We start from the raw sequence: 23110 nt of genomic DNA, 5'->3' as shown, positions 1-23110 counted from the left end.
AAAAATACCTTAAAAATTCCCACTTTCTACAAATTGTATGAACAAGCAAAAAATAAAAGAGAAAAAAACAATTCATTTCCTTTTACTTAACTTTAATGATGAAACATATATAATTTGCTTGAAAGCCAAGCATCTGGAGGATGGGAAAGGCTTCTTTTAAAATGAAGCATCCGGAAGTCCTTCTGCTACCAGAACACTTAGAGTTATGATGACAAGCTGCATGTCTTTTCAGAATCATCAGCTAGAGATGGCCTCAGGTTTAAAAACAGTTAGCTTTTGTTCTAATATACACAACGGGAGTTTTGTTATAAATAAAAGGCACAAACACCCTAACTGGTGTATATTTCTCAGCAAGCTATATAATCAACTGAAAACTCAAGAGCTGAAAAGCCAGACCTCCACTCAACACGGTCTGCACAGAGCACCAGCAGAACACTTTACAAGCAAAGATTTCAAAGGGAACGATGCTACGTGTAATTACACAGATGTTTCATAAGGGTTTCCTGATAATCCTGACGCCGACGCCAACCCAGCAGAAATCACATGGGGTTTGGCCAGTCTCAAAATTACCACCACTAACCTGTAGTTTAGGGTTAATAAAACAATGGCAACAAGAATAGTAACACACATGCTTTTGCTTTTTGGACTGAAGGTTCTATGTCCAGGTAGAGACGATTTTGTGTCACTAGCAGGGCCACTAAATGGTCAGGAGAGGCCGACATACTTCTTTTTGAGGCACCTAGCACATTATTACACAAAGAAATGCCAAAGGAGGGGATTTATTTTAAAAATTTACATTTTAGAGTAATTATCTTAACACCAAAAAATGTGATCAAATAATGGTGCCAGTCAAAAGATAAACTTATCACATGATTTATAAAAATATTAGTTTACAGTGCATAGCATGTGATACAATCCAGTAACAGGACACAAATTAAAAGAAAAACAATCCTGTCAGTGTGAATTCACGATTTTTGACATTTTAACCACATTCACAGTTAATGTCAAAAGTGTACCTTTGAGACCCTCTGTGAATGTGAAACCTACAGAAATGGCTCTCCTGACCCTGCCACACTCCCAAAGCAAAATGGAAGGAATAATCAATTAAATCAATCAGAGAAGATTAGATGTGTTCTTCTTTTTAAAAAATTCTGGAGTTCCCGTCGTGGCGCAGTGGTTAACGAATCCGACTAGGAACCATGAGGTTGCGGGTTCGGTCCCTGCCCGTGCTCAGTGGGTTAACGATCCGGCGTTGCCGTGAGCTGTGGTGTAGGTCGCAGACACGGCTCGGATCCCGCGTTGCTGTGGCTCTGGCATAGGCTGGCAGCTACAGCTCCGATTAGACCCTAGCCTGGGAACCTCCATATGCCGCGGGAGCGGCCCAAGAAATAGCAAAAAGACAAAAAAAAAAAAATAAAAAATAAAATAAAAAATTCTGTAATGAAGTTGGCCATCAAAATCTAAAAAATAACTTTAAAAGGTTACAACCTAGAAAATAATTTTCAATACAAATGGGGGCGGGAACAACAAAGAATGTATACTATAATACAAAAAAAAAGAATTTTAAAAAGCTACAGGCATCACTGACACGAGGCGTGAAAAAGCAGTAAAACTGCGCAGCACCAAATAACAGGTCTTGGCATTCAGCTCACGCACAGAAGCACCTCCCCAATTCCAGTAATAATGACAGAATCGGCAAAAAAGTGCATGTTATGTGCTAGGCATTGTGCTTTAAGACTTATTTAAGATCGGGTAGTTCTCATAACTTCCTAAAGGTAAGTTTCGCCATCACCCCTTTTAACACACTGAGAAAAATGGGGCACATGGGTTTAGTGACACCTGAAGTCACCAAGCCGTTTAATAAGAGCTTCAGGGAAAACAGCAGGGCTGTCGAACTGCAGAGCCCACGTTCTCGTCCACCCCCTCTTCTCGCTTTTCCGAATCCAAGGCAACATGTATTTTTGGTGCAGTTTTAATGCATCATATATGACTCTTCCCCATAACACTTTCACTCGGTGCAAGACTGGGGGCAGCAAGGGATGGGGAAGAGCACAGAACCACAGGGGAGAAGAGGCTGGTCACAGGTCCGCTACGGCCCTTGCATCACGGCACTTCCACAGCTTACTGCTTTCTCATCTGAAAAGTGGAGACATGCACCCGTTCTCCCACTTCACAGACAGGACTGATGGCAAAATAAAGGAAGAAAATACACACGAAGTAGTTGAAAATGTTTAAGAATTTTTTAAATTAAGGCATCATTACGCGCATACTAAATACTTCTTGTTTTCCTTCAAAAAAGTGTTTCAGATAATAGAAGGTACAGGTGTAGATTCTGGAAAACAACAGCTATTAAAAACAGAGAATTTTAAAAACAAACATTTTCATTTAATTTACTAATTTTTCCTAGCACCAGCTCTGATTTTCATTTGCGGTGTACGACACGACACATCACAGTAAATTTTGTGCTCCCTTAAGGATTAAACGTGGCTATTAACTCCTTTAACGGCTAGAACTCTAACTGCATGTTCTTGCATATGATTAGCTTATTTCCTGCTCCATAAATATTTCTTTACGTCAGATAGTTTTATACTCTCATCTCGGCCATGAATGCAAAGTTTTTGCCTCTTCATTTTTCTTTCATCGTGATTTCTTGGGTCTAGATACAGTTCACATGTAAATAATACTACAAATGTTTCTTTGGCTTTTGTCTTTTTAGGGCTGCACTGAGGCATATGGAGGTTCCCAGGCTAGGGGTCTAATTGCACCTGTAGCCTCTGGCCTACACCACAGCCACAGCAAGGCCAGATCCAAGCCGCGTCTGCAATGCAGGATCCTTAACCCACTGAGCGAGGCCAGGGATTGAACCCACAACCTCATGGCTCCTAGTCGGATTCGTTTCTACTGCGCTACAACAGGAACTCCCTACAAATGTTTATAGAGCATATTTCTAACTCACTGGACATTTAGCTAGGTGCTAGAAAAATAATATAAATGACACACACATAGAAGCTATAAAAGAAAGATGAAAAATCTACACTGTAAGTCTGCTCCCTGGGGCCTCAGCAGCAAAAAGGTCTATTGAATGAGTGTACTTCTTTCCGGCTAAACCTGCTTCCCAGTCAAAGTTCCTAGGAAAGTGTGAACATAGCTGTTCTGTGTACTTCGTTCTACTTATTCGCTAGCAGACTTAACAAAGTGACGACAGTGCACACTTACGCGGGCGCCCTTGGGTCCTGCATTACCTTCGGGTCCAGCTAAACCCTGGTATGAACAAAAGACATATGTCATCAGGACTTTCTGAAGAACTGCTGATAAACAGATTAATCAAAAGGTATCATTTTCATAAGTACAAACTTCAGAACTCCATTTACTTAATGAAAACTAATACATTCAAGGAATTGTAGAATTTCAGAAGCAAAAGAGACATTGTATATAATCTATACACCAATATAATATCTAAAATTATATAAATAGATTAATACACTGTCAGACAACAATTATTTTTAAGTTATTTCTCATTGGAAACATTTCTTCTAAAACACTTCTAATTAACTTATCTAAAACATATTCACATTTAAAAAATGAATACATTTTTATTTTCAGATCAATGTCCATATGTTTGAGTATTTATATTTTATATTTTTTAGATATATACAAATAATACAAGTCATTACTCAGTGGTAAGACTCATATATAATACCCTCCACATATTTTTAAAGGTTTAAAAATGGAATTTTTTTAACAATAGATTATTTTTGATATTTTTAGTTCCCTAATTCTCAAGAATAAAAAAGCTATTTTATGTAAGTACAGTTTTCTAGTATGCCAAATAAATACTTAATTTTAACAGTAATTAATCCAGTCATGAAGGCCTAAGAAAGAAAGTCTGCCCTCTCATTAGTCTAGACGAAGTAGCCAGAGAAAGTTAGAAATCAGAGGAAAATAAATAGGACATGATTAGAATGAATTTTCCAGTGTACAGGCTTGAACCCGTTAACATCATGCAGACAGTAGTGTCTGCAGCACAGCCAAGTGTGTCCCGAGTTTTCAGAATTGTATCGTTAAAAAAATGCTGCTCATCATATAGAGTCTTAACTCTAAAAAGCATTACTTCATTTTGTCAGTGGCAGTGGGGCTGTTTTCACATCTTATCAGCCCACTGGGCGTTTTCATTTAGAAGGTCCCACTGTGTATCACATCACTCCCATTTTAAAGGAATTTTTTCTGCAGTAAAATTCTTGAAGGATTTTCACAATTTTGATATTGGGATAAGTTTGGTACGTGTAATTTATTTTGTAATAAAAATAAACCCACTGTCATTTGAACATTCACTCGATATCATAACATACATTAACCAAGAGGAACTTAAAAAGAGAAGTTTAAACATAGTTACCTCACCTGCCTGCCAGGGTAACCACGTGAACCAATATTACCAGTGAATCCTGGAATTCCCTAAAATGAAAAATAAAACAATACAAAAAAGTCAAAAGAAGCCCAAGGAAATGAATTTGGTGCATCCATAATACCCGTATTTGGAAAGAATATTTTCTCCACAGAAAAATATTAAGGATCTTGTTTTATCCCTGGCCCGGGAACTTGCACATGCTGCAGGCACGGCCAGAAAAAAAAAAAAAAAAATCTAAGGGTCTCACATGCTTATCTGACTAAAATCATCGACTTAGAATTAAATGAGCTACAACTATTCCATAAAAATAAAGAAAACTGTTAGCTAGGGGCCTAAATGACACATCAATTACTAATTATGATAAATCGAGGAAGGAAAAAAATCCAGTGACACATACATTTTTAAAAGCTTTCTTCTAGAGGAAGAGTTGGTATGTTTCTTAATAACCGGTTATGTTTTCGGACTGAGTTCCTTCCTGTCTCAGCCCCCCTGTGACCACCCTTCACCATCGGAGCATGAGCCCCAGAGACTAACGGGGCAGTGGACGTCAAAAGCGCCTCTTCCTCCTTCCCAGCAAATCGGAGTAAGTAAATGGACGTTAAGCGGTAAATACCCGATTCAGGATGTAGGTCTATCTAAAACTTCACCTATCAAATTTGGATGGCAAACTCGTCTGGAATGGACCACTTTGTATTTCTGACTTAGGGGCTGCCCAAGGAAGGCTGATCTCCGGGACTCAAAGGTCTAAGGAAGGAAACTGGCCACAGAACTGTGTGGAAAAGTGAGAAAAAATGCCTCTCGAGTGAGAAGAATCCACTGATGTATTATTCATTCATTCTTCGTTCAGCTTATCAGAGTTTCCGTCTATTAAGCAATTTGTGAACCGAGGAAATGACAGGACAACGTGCGTTCAGCTGCCCCCACCTGACCGCTAAGGGCAATGGCAATTTTCATAGCTTCTTCTCATGTAAAGTTCATTTCCTGTTTGTTGGCAGAAGAGCTAATAAAAGACACAGGCCCCCTGCCCTCTGCTCTGAAGAACACAGAAGAGTGCTACCTCCAGTTTAACTACAGAAAATTTCTAAAATGTGGAAAATGTAGAAACGAAACAGACAAGAAAAGGGGAACAGGAAGAAGTCCTTGCCCCCCACCTCCTTTAGACGTGTAGGCTCCTTCGTGACGTTCCTCTCGCAGGTTCCCGCTCTCAGTGTCTCCGTTTCCTCTCACCTCTCCCTTCTTCCCCCGCCTCCCACGCTCCAGCAACTACCACTCGCCGCGGCACTCGCCACGCCAGTCACCAGGCCGAGGACTTCAGTCCTTCAGAGCCGCCGAGAGGGACGGGTTCTCCAGCGACTTTGCAGATACAGGGACGTGATGAGACCGGCCCACGTCAGGAGCAGGGACTGGTGTGAACCCCTCAGAGTCTGACCAACGCTGTCACCCCGTGTCTGCACACACACACACACACACACACACACACACGTATGTACATACGCCTACAGACATCTGCCATGCGGATGACAATGGACAACCTAACAGAATGTGAATCACCAGTGGCCTTCTGAGAACTACAGAAAATTTTCATCTAAATGTACAGAGATTACATTCTATGCATTTCAGAGGCAATATTTATATACTAAATGTTACCTTGTTAACTTTACATATGTTTTATTCCTATAACAACGTTTATTGAGTACCTATCATGTGCCAGGCACCATTTCAAGTATTTTATATGTATTATCCTATTTAATCTGCTCAAACCCTGTAAGGCAGATAACATTATTCTGTTTTACAGATGAGAAAAATAAGACAGAGGATGTGTCACCAAAGGAAACTCACTCAGTGAGTAAGAAGGAAGCCAGGACTTAAATCCGCAGGTCTAACTCCAGAGAAGAGCACACGGCTGCCTCACTGATGCAGGTTTGAAGTGCAGATAATTTCCAGCAGTATTCTGGAAAAGCGGCCCTGTAACTACGACATTTGCTTCAGTGTATTTACAACTGCTTCCTTTATTCCCCATCCAGTTCTAAATACCCAGGCCCATAACCAAATATAAAGTCCCCAAGACTTGATATTTGGACATGCCAATGAAAGCAGAGAAATACATTGAAAAAGCTGTTTTTCTTCTGTAGGTCAGTGTGGCTAATGCCAACCAACACATTAGTGTTTCATTAGTGTCGTAGGCAAATTAGCTTAATTGACCTCAATTAAAAAGCGATCAGGTGTAAGACATAAATGAAATGCGACTTTGAATGAACTTCCGTGGAGGTGTAAAGACTCATGCAGAGGCGTAACACGCTCCAGCTGCACAGAGAAATACACAAAAGGACTCCAGCAACGACAAGTCCACTCGACTGCAAAGCAGTAAACACAGCACGCCAGGAAGTCTTCAGCAGGCTCGTGGTGGCACAAACATATCTAAGCCAACCACACCCTGAAATCACTTGAACAAGCACAGCAGCTCAAAAGAAACTGCACATAAACACTATAACTCAATTCACTCTGCTTTGAAATGGGGGGGGGGGGGGCTTACTTCAATCTGGAGATGGATGGAGGAATTCAGACACCAGTTAGGAGCAGCACACCTGCCCCAATGCCGCCTCCCCCTCTAAGCATGAAAGCCCACGCTCTGGGGCAGGCCCAGGTCACCGAGAGTCCCAGCACTGCCACCACGGGCCCTCCCTATCGCTGAGGTCTTTCGGAATAAAACAGAATAGTGAGGCCAAGGGCACAGAGTTACTGTGTGGAGGTTTCATTATTCCACAGACACGCCTGCCCATCCAGAGAAGAGACGGGCCGTCCGCTCAGCGTCAGTGTGGCTCGGGGGGGACAGAGTCTCCCGGGAGCCAAGGTTATTGCTCTCATATCATCTCCAACTGTTTGAGCTGGAAAGAACCTTAAGATGATCTCAATCAACGTCCCTATTTCACAGGTGAGGAAACCCAAGTCCAGGGAGTTGCTTGGGTTGAGGGACTAGTTAACAGCAGTCTGTTGCTCCTGAAGGACTAGTTACACAGAACAATGTGTAAAAATACATTTTAAAGTAGGGGTAACTGCAGTAATTCTTAGCATTGCAGGACATTAAAAAAGTTCACATATGGAAATATTCAATAAATGATTATAGTACTTGACGTTCCAGTTCGCAGCAGTATAGTTTGGCAGCTAATAAGGACACAGTAAAAGACAGCTCTTATTACTAGAGCCTGCGCAGATGATATAATGACTTTTCCAAATGTTTGCTGGCCAATTTATAGATATTTACAAATCTCCCAGAAGTGAATGTCTCCTAGCAAATTACTTACACTCCTAACAGCCACCGCATTTTCAGATAAAATGCAAAATGATTGGGGTTGTCCCCAGAGTCATCACCAATGCTGACTCTCTCTTTCTGGAAATAAAACAGAAAGAACGGACCCCAGGATACATTTTCCGATCTTTAAAACTGATTTTGAGCTCTTCTCAAAAGCACACCCCTCAGAACCATCACATGCACATCACAGAACCGGGGCGCAGAGCAGTCGGGGAGCGCTGGTCACCCCTGACCAAGGGCCAGTTTTTCACTTACTTGCGATGTGTCAAGTTCTCCTCACTGGAATCAGTCCACACACCCCTGCCAAAGCAGTATTCTAGGGATTTTTTTCCTCTTCAGGAACTACTCCCGCTCGCCCTTCTGGGTCTTTCCCATAAATGCTCAAATGCTTTTCAGCACTTGTTTGATCTTTGGGAAACAGACCATCTACCGCGTTGCTCGCCATGCCCAGTAATTAGCAATCCTGACAAATTGTGCCTCGGGGACTGAACAGGCTGTGCTGCCCGCTGACAGTCAATGAAAGAGAAAATTGGCTTTATTTCTTCATTTAAATTTCCCTCAGGGATAATCCATCCCTTTTCTCTCTGGCACTCCCTTTAGGGCTTCCTGAGGCTCCTTTTGCTAAATCTCCAATTACGGAATTTGTCACCCTAGTTAGTAGCTGATCTCTTTCCTTTGCACTGATTTATTCATCCTGGCCGAGGACACATTCTCTTGAAAACAAGAGAGACGCCCTTATTTTTTCCTATCACATAATGACATTATTTTCTGGTGGGAGAGAGAAGAAATAACATAACCAAATACTAAATAGTTCCCAAACGATTCTGACTTTGAAATATGTGTGTGTGTACAGAATGGACAACAAGCAGCATATGCGCCGTCCTACTCTGGATTGTTATTAAAGGTTATTTGCATTCCCTCATATGAGCAGAGGGAACGAGTAGCTATGGACAGGCTCTGGGGACTAGACAAAGCCCCCAAACTGCACAAAAACTCAGGCGTGTGCAGGTGCGTGCGTGTGCGTGGGAAGCTGGGGCGAGGGGGAGGAGCTTCCCCAGGGGTTTGTGGCCCACAGATGCTGAAGAACTGCTGTTCTGGAGCATGTTAGACAGACGGCAAAGGCCAGCCTACGACAAGAAAACCCCTCAAACAGATGGTCCATTCAAAGTCCGTCCTGTATTGAAGAGAGTAAACGCATGAAGAAAAAATGAAAGGGTTGAGTGGGGAAAAATAACCTCTCAGCAGCGTTTCCTACTATAGGTCTTTCTCACGGAGAAGACACACGTCTTACAAGGGAAGAGTACTCACCTGTTCGCCTCGGAGCCCTGGAAGCCCCGGGTGTCCTCTGGGCCCCTGCAAGGGTGAAGGTGAAGACACGTCAGGAAAGGTAACTCGTTTAAGCCAAAGAGCCACCACTGCTGTCTTTACTCCAGCTTTTGATTTTCTCATCAATGCAAATGCAATGCTCACTCATCTATTTCTTATTAAATGTTAACCTTTTAATTTAATAAAAAATTTATTAAATAAATTCATACTAATAATTTGAGCATTATTTGAATGATTTGTTATTATTAACTAAAACAGCAGCATAGTGTTGAATAAAAAGGCTCGTATCTAGCAATGGATCTGCTAGGTTTTGCTAAAGCTTTTTTAAAGTTGGTTTTAACTGATTAATGCTGAAACAAAATGCCCCCAGACATCATCTGCGTGTAATTCCTGAAAAACTAGACCATATCCAGGCAGTTTCTCTCATCTAAGTCATTGTCGTAACGCTCCATGAATGAGTGAATAAGACTCTGCTCACAGGTCCATCAAAAGGGGTTTTGTAAAGCTAGGAAATCAGTAACAAAAAGAAATCAGCAAAAAGAAGAAATTAGTAACAAAAAATTTTCCAAATAGGAACCAAAATAAAATCGATCTTTATCATTAACGCCCAAAGATATAAAATAGGTAATAACTTTTATCCTCTAGAAAGATCTTCTATGAGCAAAAGGAAGGGAGCTAAAGAAAGGAGAGGAACAAAGAAACAAAGGACCCTTTGGAGCAAATGCACACAGCTCTAACCGGCAACCAGTAAATCAACCTCCTGTTTAATGGATTTTGGTGTATATAAAAGAAGGAACGGTTCATCAAAAAAAAAAAAAAAAAAAAAAAAAACCTCTTAGAATTATAAGCCAAACTTCAAAAATCTGAATTATAGTTTACAAATATCAAAAGCTTCAAATTAAAATACTGTAAACTGGAGATAAGTTTTCTGGGGTTTCAGGATATAGGGTAATGGAGTAAAAAACATCATTCAGGATTAATTGCTGAGAGGTATGAACTTGGATTAATGTGTAAGAGAATGCTGCTCTGGTTAGATAGTGGGGAAATTAGGAGAGATGCCTATTTGAAAAACAAGGAAATGACTTAAGCAGCTTCTAAGTGATAAAACAAAAGAAAACGTTTAGGGTGAGAGGCCTCTTGGGAACCAGAGAGAAGACCAGGGAGCACAAGAAAGCAAGTCAGAAAGAAAAGTTTTTGTGTTATTTGTATATTACATAAGCCTATTAGTAGCAGAGGAATAACAGAAGGAAAAAACAAGAGGGCGGAAGAAAAGGGCTGTCTCTGGGAGGTGTGGTCTTTGTGGTCAGCTCCAGACGTCAGAAGAGTGGCCGTACGAAGGAAGGGTGGACAGCGGGGGGAGAAGAAGGGCACGAAGAACCTTCACTGAGCGGCCGTATGCTAGACATTGTGTGCTCGGCCACTTGGAAACACCTCCTCCAATGCTACGAATGCCACGAAGTGGGTCTCCTCCCCATTTTTACAGAGGAGGAAGCCGAGCTCTGAGGGATGGAACGACATGACCCAAGTTGTGCGATGGAGCCCTGGTGGTCTGAGAGATTTATCAAGAATTGAGTGAGCTACCCTTTTATTTACTTTCTGCGTCCATATCGGTCTCAGGCTCAAACGTAGGCTGTCCTCATTCTCATCGAATGTTCAAACATTAATTATAAGCAACCAAGACAAATCAAAAAAAAAGAAATGATATTTCATAAACCATGGTATTATTAAAGTTACCGGTTTACCAGTAGCATCTAATACACCCACAACTTCACTCTGAGTTTACACTCTAAAATAGCTGAAGATCAGCCTAATTCCAAAAGAGAAGACTCAAGATTCTGCAAATAAAAACATCCACACAGCCAAGTTTTTCACGGGGGATGACAGGAAATGAGCAATGTCCTCAATGCTAAGCTAGAGGCGGTGGCTCCAGGAGGACGGAGAGAGGCAGCAAGGGGAGGAGTGAGGAGCCATGGCCGATCTCCTTTTCTTTAAAAAATAACCATTTATATCGTTATTTACTTGTCTTTGTTTTTGTGGACCCTTAGTCTAGCGACATACTCCCGTCCGTGGCCACTGTTTCTCTAACCAGAGTTTCCTCCTCCTCAGCCCACGAGGAAACAGAACATGGTGCTGGCAGGACTCCGTTAGCTTGCTTCCCCTGAAGCAGCGCTGACAGCGAACGACACCTGTCGATCACAACATCCTCTGAACGCGCGATTCACTTCGAAGGGATTCTGCCTCGTCCAGAGACTCTAACAAGAAGGCAGCACCAAACGGTCCTGAGGTTTCCCTCCCAAGCTCGCTCCCACCCCGTCTCAGCCACAGGAGACGGTGTTCAGTCTCGGGAAGCCAACGCGAAGTCCAATCAGTAGCCCACGAGCTCACCCAGAGTCAAGAGTTTTGCCTTAGCAGGAGCAAGCTGGGCCAGTCAAATTTTCCTTTGAATTAAATGTAAAAAGAAGGAAAAAGGAAGGGGAGGGGGACTGATTTAGGTACTTAGCTGAAGCTGGAAAGAGATTGACAAAGGCAGTCTAAGAGGAAGGGAAGAAAGTCAAATTGTAAGTAAAAAATTGAGACGAGGCAAAAGCTATGTTGAGAAGGAAAGCTGTCAGAGGACAAGCCAGGTAACACGAAAAGGCAGGTGTAGAGAGAGCAGACGAGCAGCAGTACTAATAGAAAAAGCAAGACGGACCCATAGACCGATGCTGCCAAGACGCACAGAGCAGCTGTGAATCAGTGCCCATCTCCACGACACCAAGTCTTGTTATAGGACCTGTTTTCAGATTCCATGGGTCCCTGGTTCCCCTTAGCACTCTAAAGAGGATTGCAATGATTCTCTCTTCCTTGAGATGGCCTAAGTGTCCATTCTTTGCAATGAAAACAGTCTAATTAAAACAAAACAGTTTTAGTTTGGTTTAGTTTACTGCTAACACAAATGAAAAGATCAAGCACACTAAGCTCTATACCAGTTTCATCACCAACTAGTTATGTCGTGAGTGTCCAAGGGTTCCTTTGTAAAATGATGGCGCTGAATGAAATTATTGCTAAATTTTCTTTTCTTGCCAGCATTCTCTGATGACTTGAATCTGTAATTTTTTTTTTCAGCTTTCTTTGAATGAAAACAAAAGGACATCTATAAGAGTCAATTCAGGAGTTCCCACCGTGGTGCAGTGGTTAACAAATCCAACTAGGACCCATGAGGTTGTGGGTTTGATCCCTGGCTTTGCTCAGTAGGTTAAGGATCCGGCGTTGCCGTGAGCTGTGGTGTAGGTTGCATTCTGCGTTGCTGTGGCTCTGGCGGAGGCTGGTGGCTAGAGCTCTGATTTGACGCCTAGCCTGGGAACCTCCATATGCCGTGGGAGTGGCTCAAGAAAAGGCAAAAAGACAAAAAAAAAAAAAAAAAAAAAAAGAGTCAATTCAAGCTTGAAGTTACAAGAAGAATTCAGGTTAAGACTGCGGTATGTATTAGAGAAAACCAGATTCAGGCTCCCATGGACATGTGACCTGAAACAAAGACAGGGACGCTGGGGTGAGCAGAGGGATGAGGGGTCAGCCAGGGGGCTATTAAGACAGCCCAGGGGCTATTAAGACAGCCCAGGTGAACGTGTTCACAGATGAGATCTGCGGGCAGAGTTAGAAACAGCTCAGAAGCCCTGACAGAGCTTAAGCTCAGGTTCCTTCTCTAGCTTATCCTAGATACCGGTATCCCCAGCGCCTAAACACAGGAAGTGCTCATTAATTAATTAACCGAGGGAGAGATGTGGATGAATAAATGAGCTGGTGCAGAGACTTAGATTTGAGAGCTACCTGGGGGAAAGCAGATTCTAGGTATTTAATGTATCTCAATTCTTTTAATGTTGAGGTGAAGGTAATAAAGGGGAGAAAAAGTATCTTATTTTTCAGTGTAACATTGTACTGTAATACAATGGAGTTGGCACTGCTATTGTATAAAAGCCTCCATTTACTCCTGATTTATGACTAGAGGCCTCATTTATTTTCTACTTAAATACTAGTCTGTAACATTTTAAAAAGCAAAGAAATAAGTTCATGGGAAAAATGTCTATATTCAAGCTTTGACATAACTCCAACCGAGGGCCTGATACTTTATTTCTTTTTAATTTGCTGATATTGTATTCTCTTGAAAGCACTATTTGAGTCATTGGTTTTCCTGCACTCACAAAGGTAAAAGAACCAAAAACGTCCAATAACTAACAACACAGGATTTTTCTCTGATGAATATACTGAAACAAACTAATGTGAACATACTTCTTAAGGAATGCTAATAGAAAAATAGACAGGAGTTCCCTCGAGGCCCAGCAGGTTAAGGATCCAATGTTGTCGCTGCTGTGGCAAGGGTTTGCTCCCTGGCCTGGGAACTTCCACATGCTATGGGTGCAGCCAAAAAAGAAAAAAAAAAGAAAAATTTCCAAATTCTGTAACAGATTAAAAACTCACTACAGTGAGTTCCAGAATTGTCTCAACTTTTGTTGTGATAGAAAGTTGCCTTGCCAAGAATTCCAATAATAAATGAGGCTTAGAATCTAGTTATAATAGAAAGATGTTCATTTTAATCCTTATTTTAACAAGAATTTGAACCCTAACAAATATTTTATCAACAGGTAACCACGAAGGATATATATATATATATCTTTTATATATTTTAAAGTATATTTTATATATTATATATATTTACATATTTCATATATTTTTATATATTTTATATATCTATATATAAAATAGAGTCAAATCAGAAACATTAAGGGATGGAAAAGGAACAAACTTCAAGAATATGCCTGAAATTACCCAGATAATTCGCATGTGGATATATCAATAAAACGTTTGTCCGTCGGGAATACAGGGGTGCCATGAACATAGAGACCACCCTTGCTTTGCTCGGTGGCACAGGACCATGCAGCTGACCATACAAGCTGAAGCCACACAAAGCAATCCTAATAATGGAAAAAACTACAAAAATTGTCCTGTTTAAAATCTTTTGTCAAAACATTAAAAATTCTCACTCTCAGTTAATTCTGTATTGGAAAATGAAAAAGATGTTAAACCAATATTAATTTAGTATGGTGTAATTTAAAACATTACAAACAGTGAGAAAGTGCCATTTCTTCCAAAAATTTAGGAAAAGGAGTTTGAATGGTGCTTGTCTTATGTAAATAACCACCCAAGCAAAGCCTATTTTCTATGATTTTGGCACATTCTTAAGACTCCTTTCTACGTGTGGGTGTGGTCAACCTCTAGTATTTTATCCTCTGCACTTTCGGTTTCATGAAATGGCTCCGAGAGTTCTTCTAATGTACAGATTTTGCCGCTGTGACCTCCTCTGGGACTTTTCTGCCCAATTCATCACAACCCTTTCCTCCTCAGTCAGAAAGTCTGGCTTCCTAAGATCCTCTGTCTGCACATGGAGAGGCTCTCAAACAGCAGCAGTGTCCCAGGATCAGCCCTTTCTCTGTAGTTCCATTTATGTTCGATTCTAATGTCTGCGTTCTTACTGTTCCTTTATTTCACTGTACTTTCGTCTTTTTTCATTTTTTAACGTTTTATTAAGTATAGTTGATTTACAATGTTGTGATAAATACTGCTGTACAAAAAAGTGATTCATCATCCATCCATACATATATAAATGGAATATTACTCAGCTACAAAAAGAATGAAATAATGCCACGTGCAGCAACATGGATGGGCTTAGAGATTACCATACTGAATGAAATGAGTCAGACAGTGTTCTTTCATCTTTGCTAGCAATTGCTTCTTTTGATTATCCGTTTGTGTAAAATGTCACATAGGTTTATGCCTGGGAGAGAAAGAAGCAAAGCAGCTGCACCCTGCTGTCTGTGCAGGACTGGATGCGCAGTGCCCCACCACTAAGAGACTCGAGATGAAATGAGATGACTGCTCACTGACAGCGATGCACGGCTGATTTACGGAGTCACTTGTAAGCTGAAGAGCCCGCAGCAAAGTCTACACTTTATGCAGCTCATCACACCTAATGTGCTGTGGTAAGTGAAATGTGAACTATGCTTTGGGAGACTGGTGTTTAATTAAACCATGCGAGTGAGACTTGCATATATCAGAACTATGCAAAGCAAGTAGTGCCTGTATATATGAACTGAGAAAAGTCTTGATATAATCTCCATGGTGTCAACTTTATAGATGAATGGTTTTCCTCCTTTAACAGGAAGAAACGGGAAGGACTGAGATTCACTGAGCTGGAGATGTTTCCTACATAGGAGAAAAGAGCCCCTATGGCATAAGACAACTTCTGTGTCACTTTGCCTTCCTATTCTGGGCCTCCTTCCATAAACTTTAGGTTCAGAAAGGTAGGAACTTTCCTCTATAGAATCCGCAAAAATGCCTAAGAAGATCTAGAGACTAATGATGTGCCTTTGGTTCGCCCCTTCCTAACGACCCCCAGGCGCTCGCTGGCCCAGGATCAGTGCTTTCCCATGGCACACGAATTCCTTCATAATTTAACTCCTAAATCCCCCTCAAACCTTATCTTCCTACAACTCCTGCCTCACACTTCATAATCCCAAAACAAGACTGCGTCCTGCCCCCAAGCCTTGCTTCACGTCCTGAGCTGTGTGTACACAGCACACGTGTCTACTAACTACAGCACTACCAGGGTCACTTCCGCTCCTCAAGAGGTAGTTCAGATCTTGCCTCTTTCCCTGTTCCCTCCACGCACCCCCATCTCCAGCCCCAGAGGTTTAGGCAACTCTCAACATGTGCTATAAACCCTTTCACATATGCCTCATTGCACGTGTCACAGCATAACATGCTTTTGTGATTTACTTCAGCATCTGTTTCCTTTTTAGACAGTAAGCTACTGAAGGCAAGAACTGCATTGTTTATATCACAGTGGTTTCCCAAACGAACTGTAGGACAAAAGGACGTGATTAAAACAACTGCAGCATTCCCGTCACAGCGCAGCGGAAATGAATCTGACTAGCGCCGAGGACGCAGGTTTCCCTGCATGAGCAGCAGTATTCATTCATTCCCTAATGACAGGTGTTTCGTAAGTGCCATTCACTGGGCTGAAAACCCACAGGGGATGAACAACAGCCCCTGCACTTCAGGACACCTGGACCGCTCACATACGTCCCTTTAGCTCATCACCACTGCATGGTTATCCGAAAGCCAAAACTTAATGCTCTTCTTCTGGTAATGTGCGAACAACCTTCCTTTACAGATCAGGTAATTCCAAGTCTGCAATAACATTTGTCCAATGAAATTTACAGGACTCATGTCAGAATGCCTTGAGGAATACAAACAAACATCTACAGTTATGTTTTGGCCAAAAACCGCATGGAAACCTTTGGCAAAGTTGAGAAATAGTAAAAAGACAGCCATGGAGAATCAGAAAAGAAGCTGTAACCAAGAGTGCAGAGGAAGATAAAAATCAACATCCATGGAAATGTAAGTACTTCTTGAGGTAGGCAGTATCGTTTCTGAAGTTTCAAGAATAAGGAGTTGAACTGCTTTCCAAGAACGAACTAGAAGGATGATCCCCGGTGACTGCAGACTGAGAAGACTTAAGTGACAGGATGAAGTCACCCGAACCTCTCTACACTTCCACCGCCAGCTCGGAACCAGCTTCCCTCCCACACTCAGCAGACTCCTGCCCACCCAGTCCCCAACTCCTCACAATACTGACTTACTAACTAGGACTTGGTCTTTACCGTGGCCCCATCAACTCTAGCTGCAGTCTTCTCAACTAGTCCTCATGGAGAAACACCGTGTGACAAACTAGTTCTCAAAATGGTGCTACACAACCAATGACACCTTTTTCTAAGAACACAGAAAATTTTTTAAAAACTTTCTGGAATCGGAAATATGTTGGGGAGTTCCCGTTGTGGCTCAGCGGAAACAAATTTGACTACCATCGATGAGGATGCAGGTTTGATTCCTGGCCTCGATCAGGAGGTTAAGGACCTGGTGTTGCCGTGACCTGTGGTGAAGGTCGCAGATGCGGCTCAGATCCTGCGTTGCTGTGGCTGTGGTGTAGGCTGGCAGCTACAGCTCTGATTCGACCCCTAGCCTGGGAACCTCCATATGCTGTGGGTGCAGCCCTAAAAGCCAAAAAAAGAAAGTAAAAGAAAAATACATTCACCCAAGTGAATTTATCGCTAATGTTAGCACGTCAATCACAAGAGGGAAATATCTTTGGATGAAGAAACATTTTCAAAGTCCCACAAATTCCATCACTTTGGCAGCCACTGGCTTGCCTGCGGGGAGCTCAGCATGTGTTGCCTTGTTCTCAGCTGCCCCTAGCATTAGTGGGAATGGCAGATTGCAGAGGAGATGGCCACAGCAGTGACAGCACAGCCCCTAAGCAGCAGCTTTTACAGCGGGCCTTCAGTTCTGTACTTGAACTGGGAACCAGTCTGAGGTAAAATGGAGCTCTGTAGACTTTTACAGGAATAACCAGCAGATGAGAAGATGATCTAGAGAGTTAACTGGAACACAAGAATTTTTATTTCCCTCTCCAGGGACTCTTATTTTTATCGTTGTTCTCATTAACGCTCTGTAGTGTTGCACCTCCTTGGTACTGTCCTTACTTTAAACAGATCATGAGGAGCTCCCATTGTGGCTCAGCAGTAACGAACCCAACTCGCGGCCATGAGGGGCTGGGTTGGATCCCTGGCCTCGTTCAGTGGGTTAAGGGTCTGGGGTTGCCATGAGCTATGATGTGGGTCACACATGTGGCTTGGATCTGGTGTGGCTGTGGCTGTGGCGCAGGTGGGCAACTACAGCTCCAATTCAAACCCTAGTCTGGGAAACTCCATGTGCTGCAGGTGCAGGCCTAAAAAGCAAAAATAAATAGATAGATTATGAAAAGCTACATAGTTTTTCAGCGACTGATAAATCATAAGGCATGCCACTTGTTGGCTGCAGTTCTTTTTTCCTTGTCCGACTTCATAAAGATGTTAACTGTGCACCTCCCATGTGAGGGAAACTTCCCACTGAAATAAGTCCATCAAAATAGAGTAAGAGTTCACGCTGATTTATAATCATTACTAAAACCTTAATAGGCGAATTTTTGGATATTCAGAAAATATTGCCATACATTATTCATAACACTCATAACATTTTAAAGTACGTACAGCATATTTTACAATTGTTCTGATTTATATTTTATGCTAAAACGTGTTTGACTGCTCCCATCTGGCTTATCCTCTTGATCCTACAAATACCACTTCGAGTGAAATCACTGCTAATGTTCTTACAATTTTAAATAGCAGACTTCCAACAGTAATGTAGCAACTGATCAGAGGTATTAAAAACTGATTTAAAAATCCATCTGGAATCCAAGCTGAGAATTATGACTCCTGCCTTCTTTCCAACCCAGAATGCACCCTGGATCTCACTTATCTGCTTTTTGGCACAAAGTTAGCCACTTAGTGGGAAGTGAAAAAATACTTCGGTTCCTTGGAAAATGAGAGTTAAATGAAGCTGGCTAAGTTAGGGCCATGTAACCAGTCAATCTGGGGAAACACACTGCTTGTTAAAGTTGTTAATATTGGTTAAAAAAAAAGTCTAGGAGAAAGGGATTTCAAAAAGAAAATGGAAGAAGCAAAAAACAAAAAACCAAAAATCTGCTAAGAGTGAAAAAATATACTACTGATTTACTTATTTCTGTCTCAACATGACGTAGTTTTCAGAACATTTTACATTAATCTTCTGTTTATCTCACCGTTTTCATGAGTTGCCAGTATCCTACACACAACTGTCTTACAATCACTTTAAAGATTACCTGAAGAATTTTAATATTTCCAGAAACTTTCAGAGAAAAGATATAATGAAGGCATTATTACCTGTCATCACCAACTACATCTGCTTTCTTGGCTTTCGGGAAAAATAAAAAGGCACTTCCTCTTGCATACATGCTTGAGATAGTCAGAAGTACTAAAACACACATGTAACAGGTATTGGCATAATGAACTACTATTAATGGAGAAACAGGATGAGAAGTCACTAAGAACAGAGTCATGTCAAACAGGCCTGGATTTGAGTCCGGACTCGCCAACTAATAGTCGAGTAAATGACCTCACCATTGTATACCTCAATCGGCTTATTTACGATACACTGAACATAGTATCTGTCTCAATATGCTGTCTTTAAGGTAAAAGGATACAGGGTGTGGCAGATAGAAGACTGCACGTAATAAAGGAGCTATACTTATTTACAGTAATAGCTATAATAATCCAAAAAGTAATTTGATAAAATATGTAATAAATTTCATAGTAATCAAATCCCAAGTACCTTATTAACCTCATATAATACGCACAGACTATTAAAAGCACAATGGATTCAATATCAGTAAGCTTTGCTTCTTGATGCTGCTGTAACTCTGAGTGACCCTGAGCAATTCTCTTGACCTCTCTGGGCTTATCTTAGATTTATCACCTACAGACTGAATAAGTTCTTATCCTGACCTTAAGAAGTCACGTAGCATTTTAGGATAGAACTGAAAGGATGAAGGAATAGGAGTCCCTCATTTATGAGCCACTATTCTAGGTTCTCCTGGCATGGATCTTGTTTGTAGGAATTAACTCCAAGAGTGACCTCAATGTTTCAAAAAATGAACCAAAATTAGTAAATTCCATAGAAAACAGCTCATAATTTACCTAAACATTCTACCCAACAGTCTGGTCCTTTCCACTTTCACACAAACCACAGGAAGAGTCTATCAAGCTCATTTTGAGTTTATTTTTACTATTCATTCACATTAGGGTAAGACATGCACACAGAGTGACGGAAACGTGCCGCAAGCCTGCTAAGTGGACGAATAGTTAGGTCTGGACTGAGTCTTTATGCCCCCTTCCTGGCAATACTTGTTCTTTAAAAATCTGTATACAGCTCCCCCTACTAGACACACTCTGAAAAGGAGGAAAATAGTCTTAGAAACACTACAAAATCATTTCAACACTTTTCCAAACTAATGTCAAAACATAGTAAACCATGGATGCTTCATTTATCAGAAAGTAATCTGATTTCTAAATACTTTTGTCTAAACTTTTTCTAGATAAAAATCAGCTAGCTGCTAATGGATAAGCATAGCAGGATTCCTGATGTCCACAGGGGGTCTGTTTCCACTAGTTAACAATACAAGCCAGATTTTAAAAGTCTGTGAAAGATGTGGAAGCCATGATCCCGTTTGTTTAAATTAATGCGATTTCACTTTACTAGACTTACGCAGACCAGAAAGTACATATTTTTAATATTTTAAAATACTGACGGGCCAAGACTCATATATTATGTGCATAAGTCTTTGGTAGATAGTCTTCTGCTTTGAGTAAGTAAAATTTCAAAGTTAAAAATGTTGGGTCCAGTGGGTTAAGAATCCGACTGCAGTGGCTTGGGTTGCTGTGGAGGTGCAGGTTTGATCCCTTGCCAGGTGCAGTGGGGTAAAGGATCTGGTATTGCCATAGCTGCAGTGTAGGTCACAGCTGCAACTCAGATTCAATCCATGGCCCAGGAATATTCATATTCTTATTTACAGTAATAGCTATAATAATCCAAAAAGTAATTTGATAAAATATGTAATAAACTTCATAGTAATCAAATCCCAAGTACCTTATTAATCTCATATAAAACGCACAGACTATTAAAAGCACAATGGATTCAATATCAGTAAGCTTTGCTTCTTGATGCTGCTGTAACTCTGAGTGACCCTGAGCAATTCTCTTGACCTCTCTGGGCTTATCTTAGATTTATCACCTACAGAATGAATAACATTACTCAGACCAATTCATGACTGTTTGTCAAGGCCAATTCTGGTGGAAACGGTCACTCTTCAGTTTCATGGGGCAACCAAGAGCTTCAAAAGAGTTATCAGATTCTAAGTACTTTCTAGGATGAAGACAAGTCTAAACGTCGTAAGAATGGTGTGGTATGGTCATAGGAGGAAAAACACTCCATGAGATCAGAACCTTTTTAAGCAATTTACAATTGAGCCCTTTAGTGGGGGTTGTAGAGGGAAGCAAATGAGGTCAGAATCCTCCCCAAAACCCAGAGAAATGGCTGATGGTTAACATGCATTAAAGGCTTGCTATTTGTCGGACACTGCGTTGCACGGATTATCCCTTTCCATGTTCCGACAGCTCTCTATGAAGTAAGCAGTATTATCTTCACGTTTTACAGACGTAGCAACTAAAGCAACTTGCTGAAGGTCAGCGGGACCCAGAAAATGGCCAATCAGATCTGAACCAATTAACCAGAGCCTGAGTGATACCACCTCCAGCTTAAATCTCCCAAGAGGAAAAGAACAGACACGCTAAGACACCAGCACAGCTCATTACCAAATGTGTTTGGACATTCATTTCAAGGACTGCCCTCTAATATCTGGGGGTCTTTAATACCTTAAAAAGGAATTTTGTATCTTCTTACCTCCTGGAGAAAATCAGTGTTTGGGGAAAAGACAAGCTAAATACAGAAGATAACTTATACTTGTGTTAATTCAGGAAACTACTCAACATGTTTTATGAAATAATCAGAGCAGTGGTGTTACTACTCCTTTTTACCTCAGAAAAAGCCTACTAATATGCAATTGACTACTATTTTTTTCTTTTTTTTTGTACCTATTCCCAACCCTCATTCTACTCTTCAGGCCCTATATATACATATTTCATAGCAGAGAAGATTATTTTTTAATAAAATTAGAAACAAAAAGATCCAAGTGTATTACCTACGTCCAAGTGTACCTCATTCTGGACACGTAAAACTCACAAGGGACTTCCAAGATTCACAAGCAGATTAGTGCCCTGACATACATATGTTACTATATAGAATACATACATATATATTTTTTTTTATGAGAAAAGCTTCAATAACTCCATCAGTGACTCTCTCCTACGTGTGAACGTCGCCATCGCCATCGCCATGTGCAGGGTTTTCTTCCACCTCCCGCGCCCGCCCTCCCGGCTGAGGCCGCGTTCTAAGGCCTCTTGCTGAGGATCGGGTTTAAGACACCGACTTTGGAAGCAACTGGGAAACGAGACTCGCGGGGGGCTGACAGCCCCACGCCCACGGCGCGGCCGCGCCCCAGCCAGACGAGGCCTTACCTTGGCGCCCCGCTCGCCCGGCGGCCCCCCGAGTCCGGAAAGGCCTTGGTCCCCCTAGGAGCAAACACAGACAGGGTCTGAGGCTGGAAAGGGAGCCGGAGACGGAGCCCGCGCAGGTGTCCTCCGCCGCCTCGGGCCTGACCGGCCCGGGCCTCCCGGGGCCCCCAGCCAGCACGCCGCCCCGCCGCCGGGGCCTCGCTGCTCGGTCTTGTTCTCTTCTCCTGCTCGCCAGTTTCCCACCTTTCCCAGGTTCACTGGGTTTTAAACGCCTAAAGGCTCTGACACTGTCAAAAGTGAGGCAGCTGAGCGGGGTCCCGGCCTGCCCTTTCCCGCGGGCGCGCAGCCGCGTGGGACTCCCACGCGGAACCTCTCGGCACGGCTGCGGGGAGCGCAGGACGGGGTTCACGCAGGCACCAGACAGAGGAGCACCAGGCGGAGGAGCACCAGGCAGAGGAGCACTTCCGCTTCCGGGGCGGCCTGGTGCCTGCGGCTGCAGCGCCCCCAGGAAGGCAGTGAAAACGCATTGGGAGGACCGTGTGTTTGGCTCCACAGCCCCAAGGATTAGGGCCTTTTGTCCACCCTCTTCCGCAAATTTGATGAGGGCCTGCCAGCAGGACAGGAGAAATTATACCAACGAGGAGGAAAGAGTGTCTGCAGCGGTAGCAGTGACGAGGGACAAGGATGCTCTAAGGACAACCTGCCGCAAGGAATGGGGGTATAACCTTACACCTGTTTGCCCAAGGTACACTTTTTCTTTACCTCCCTTTCTTTCCCTCTTTCTGCTGCAGCATATTTATTTTGCGTGAAAAAAAAGGTTTCAAAGGAAAAAGAGTACTTAGGTAATAATCCTAAATAAACTCGTCAATGGTCGTTTATGCGATGTTTAACGTTGGGTGTGTAACCTACTTAATATGTCACCAAATTAAACAATCAGAAAAGGATGTTTCTGACTATTAATGATAAAGTGCTTTTTCATTTGTTCTAATA

The 23110-nt window shown here is 42.0% G+C and overlaps 1 protein-coding gene across 1 annotated transcript in view; it reads right to left on the bottom strand.

The window, feature by feature from the left end:
- The window catches only part of COL24A1 (collagen type XXIV alpha 1 chain), a 331418-nt gene that overhangs the window by 268569 nt on the left and 39739 nt on the right, over positions 1-23110 (bottom strand). Inside the window, 4 exon segments of the mRNA XM_021090341.1 lie at positions 3217-3261; positions 4399-4452; positions 9024-9068; positions 22124-22177. Coding sequence (XP_020946000.1) covers positions 3217-3261; positions 4399-4452; positions 9024-9068; positions 22124-22177 — 198 coding nt within the window.

Source organism: Sus scrofa, chromosome 4 (genome assembly GCF_000003025.6).
Source record: "Sus scrofa isolate TJ Tabasco breed Duroc chromosome 4, Sscrofa11.1, whole genome shotgun sequence".
NCBI lineage: Eukaryota > Metazoa > Chordata > Mammalia > Artiodactyla > Suidae > Sus > Sus scrofa.
This window is presented reverse-complemented; position numbering and strand designations above follow the sequence as displayed.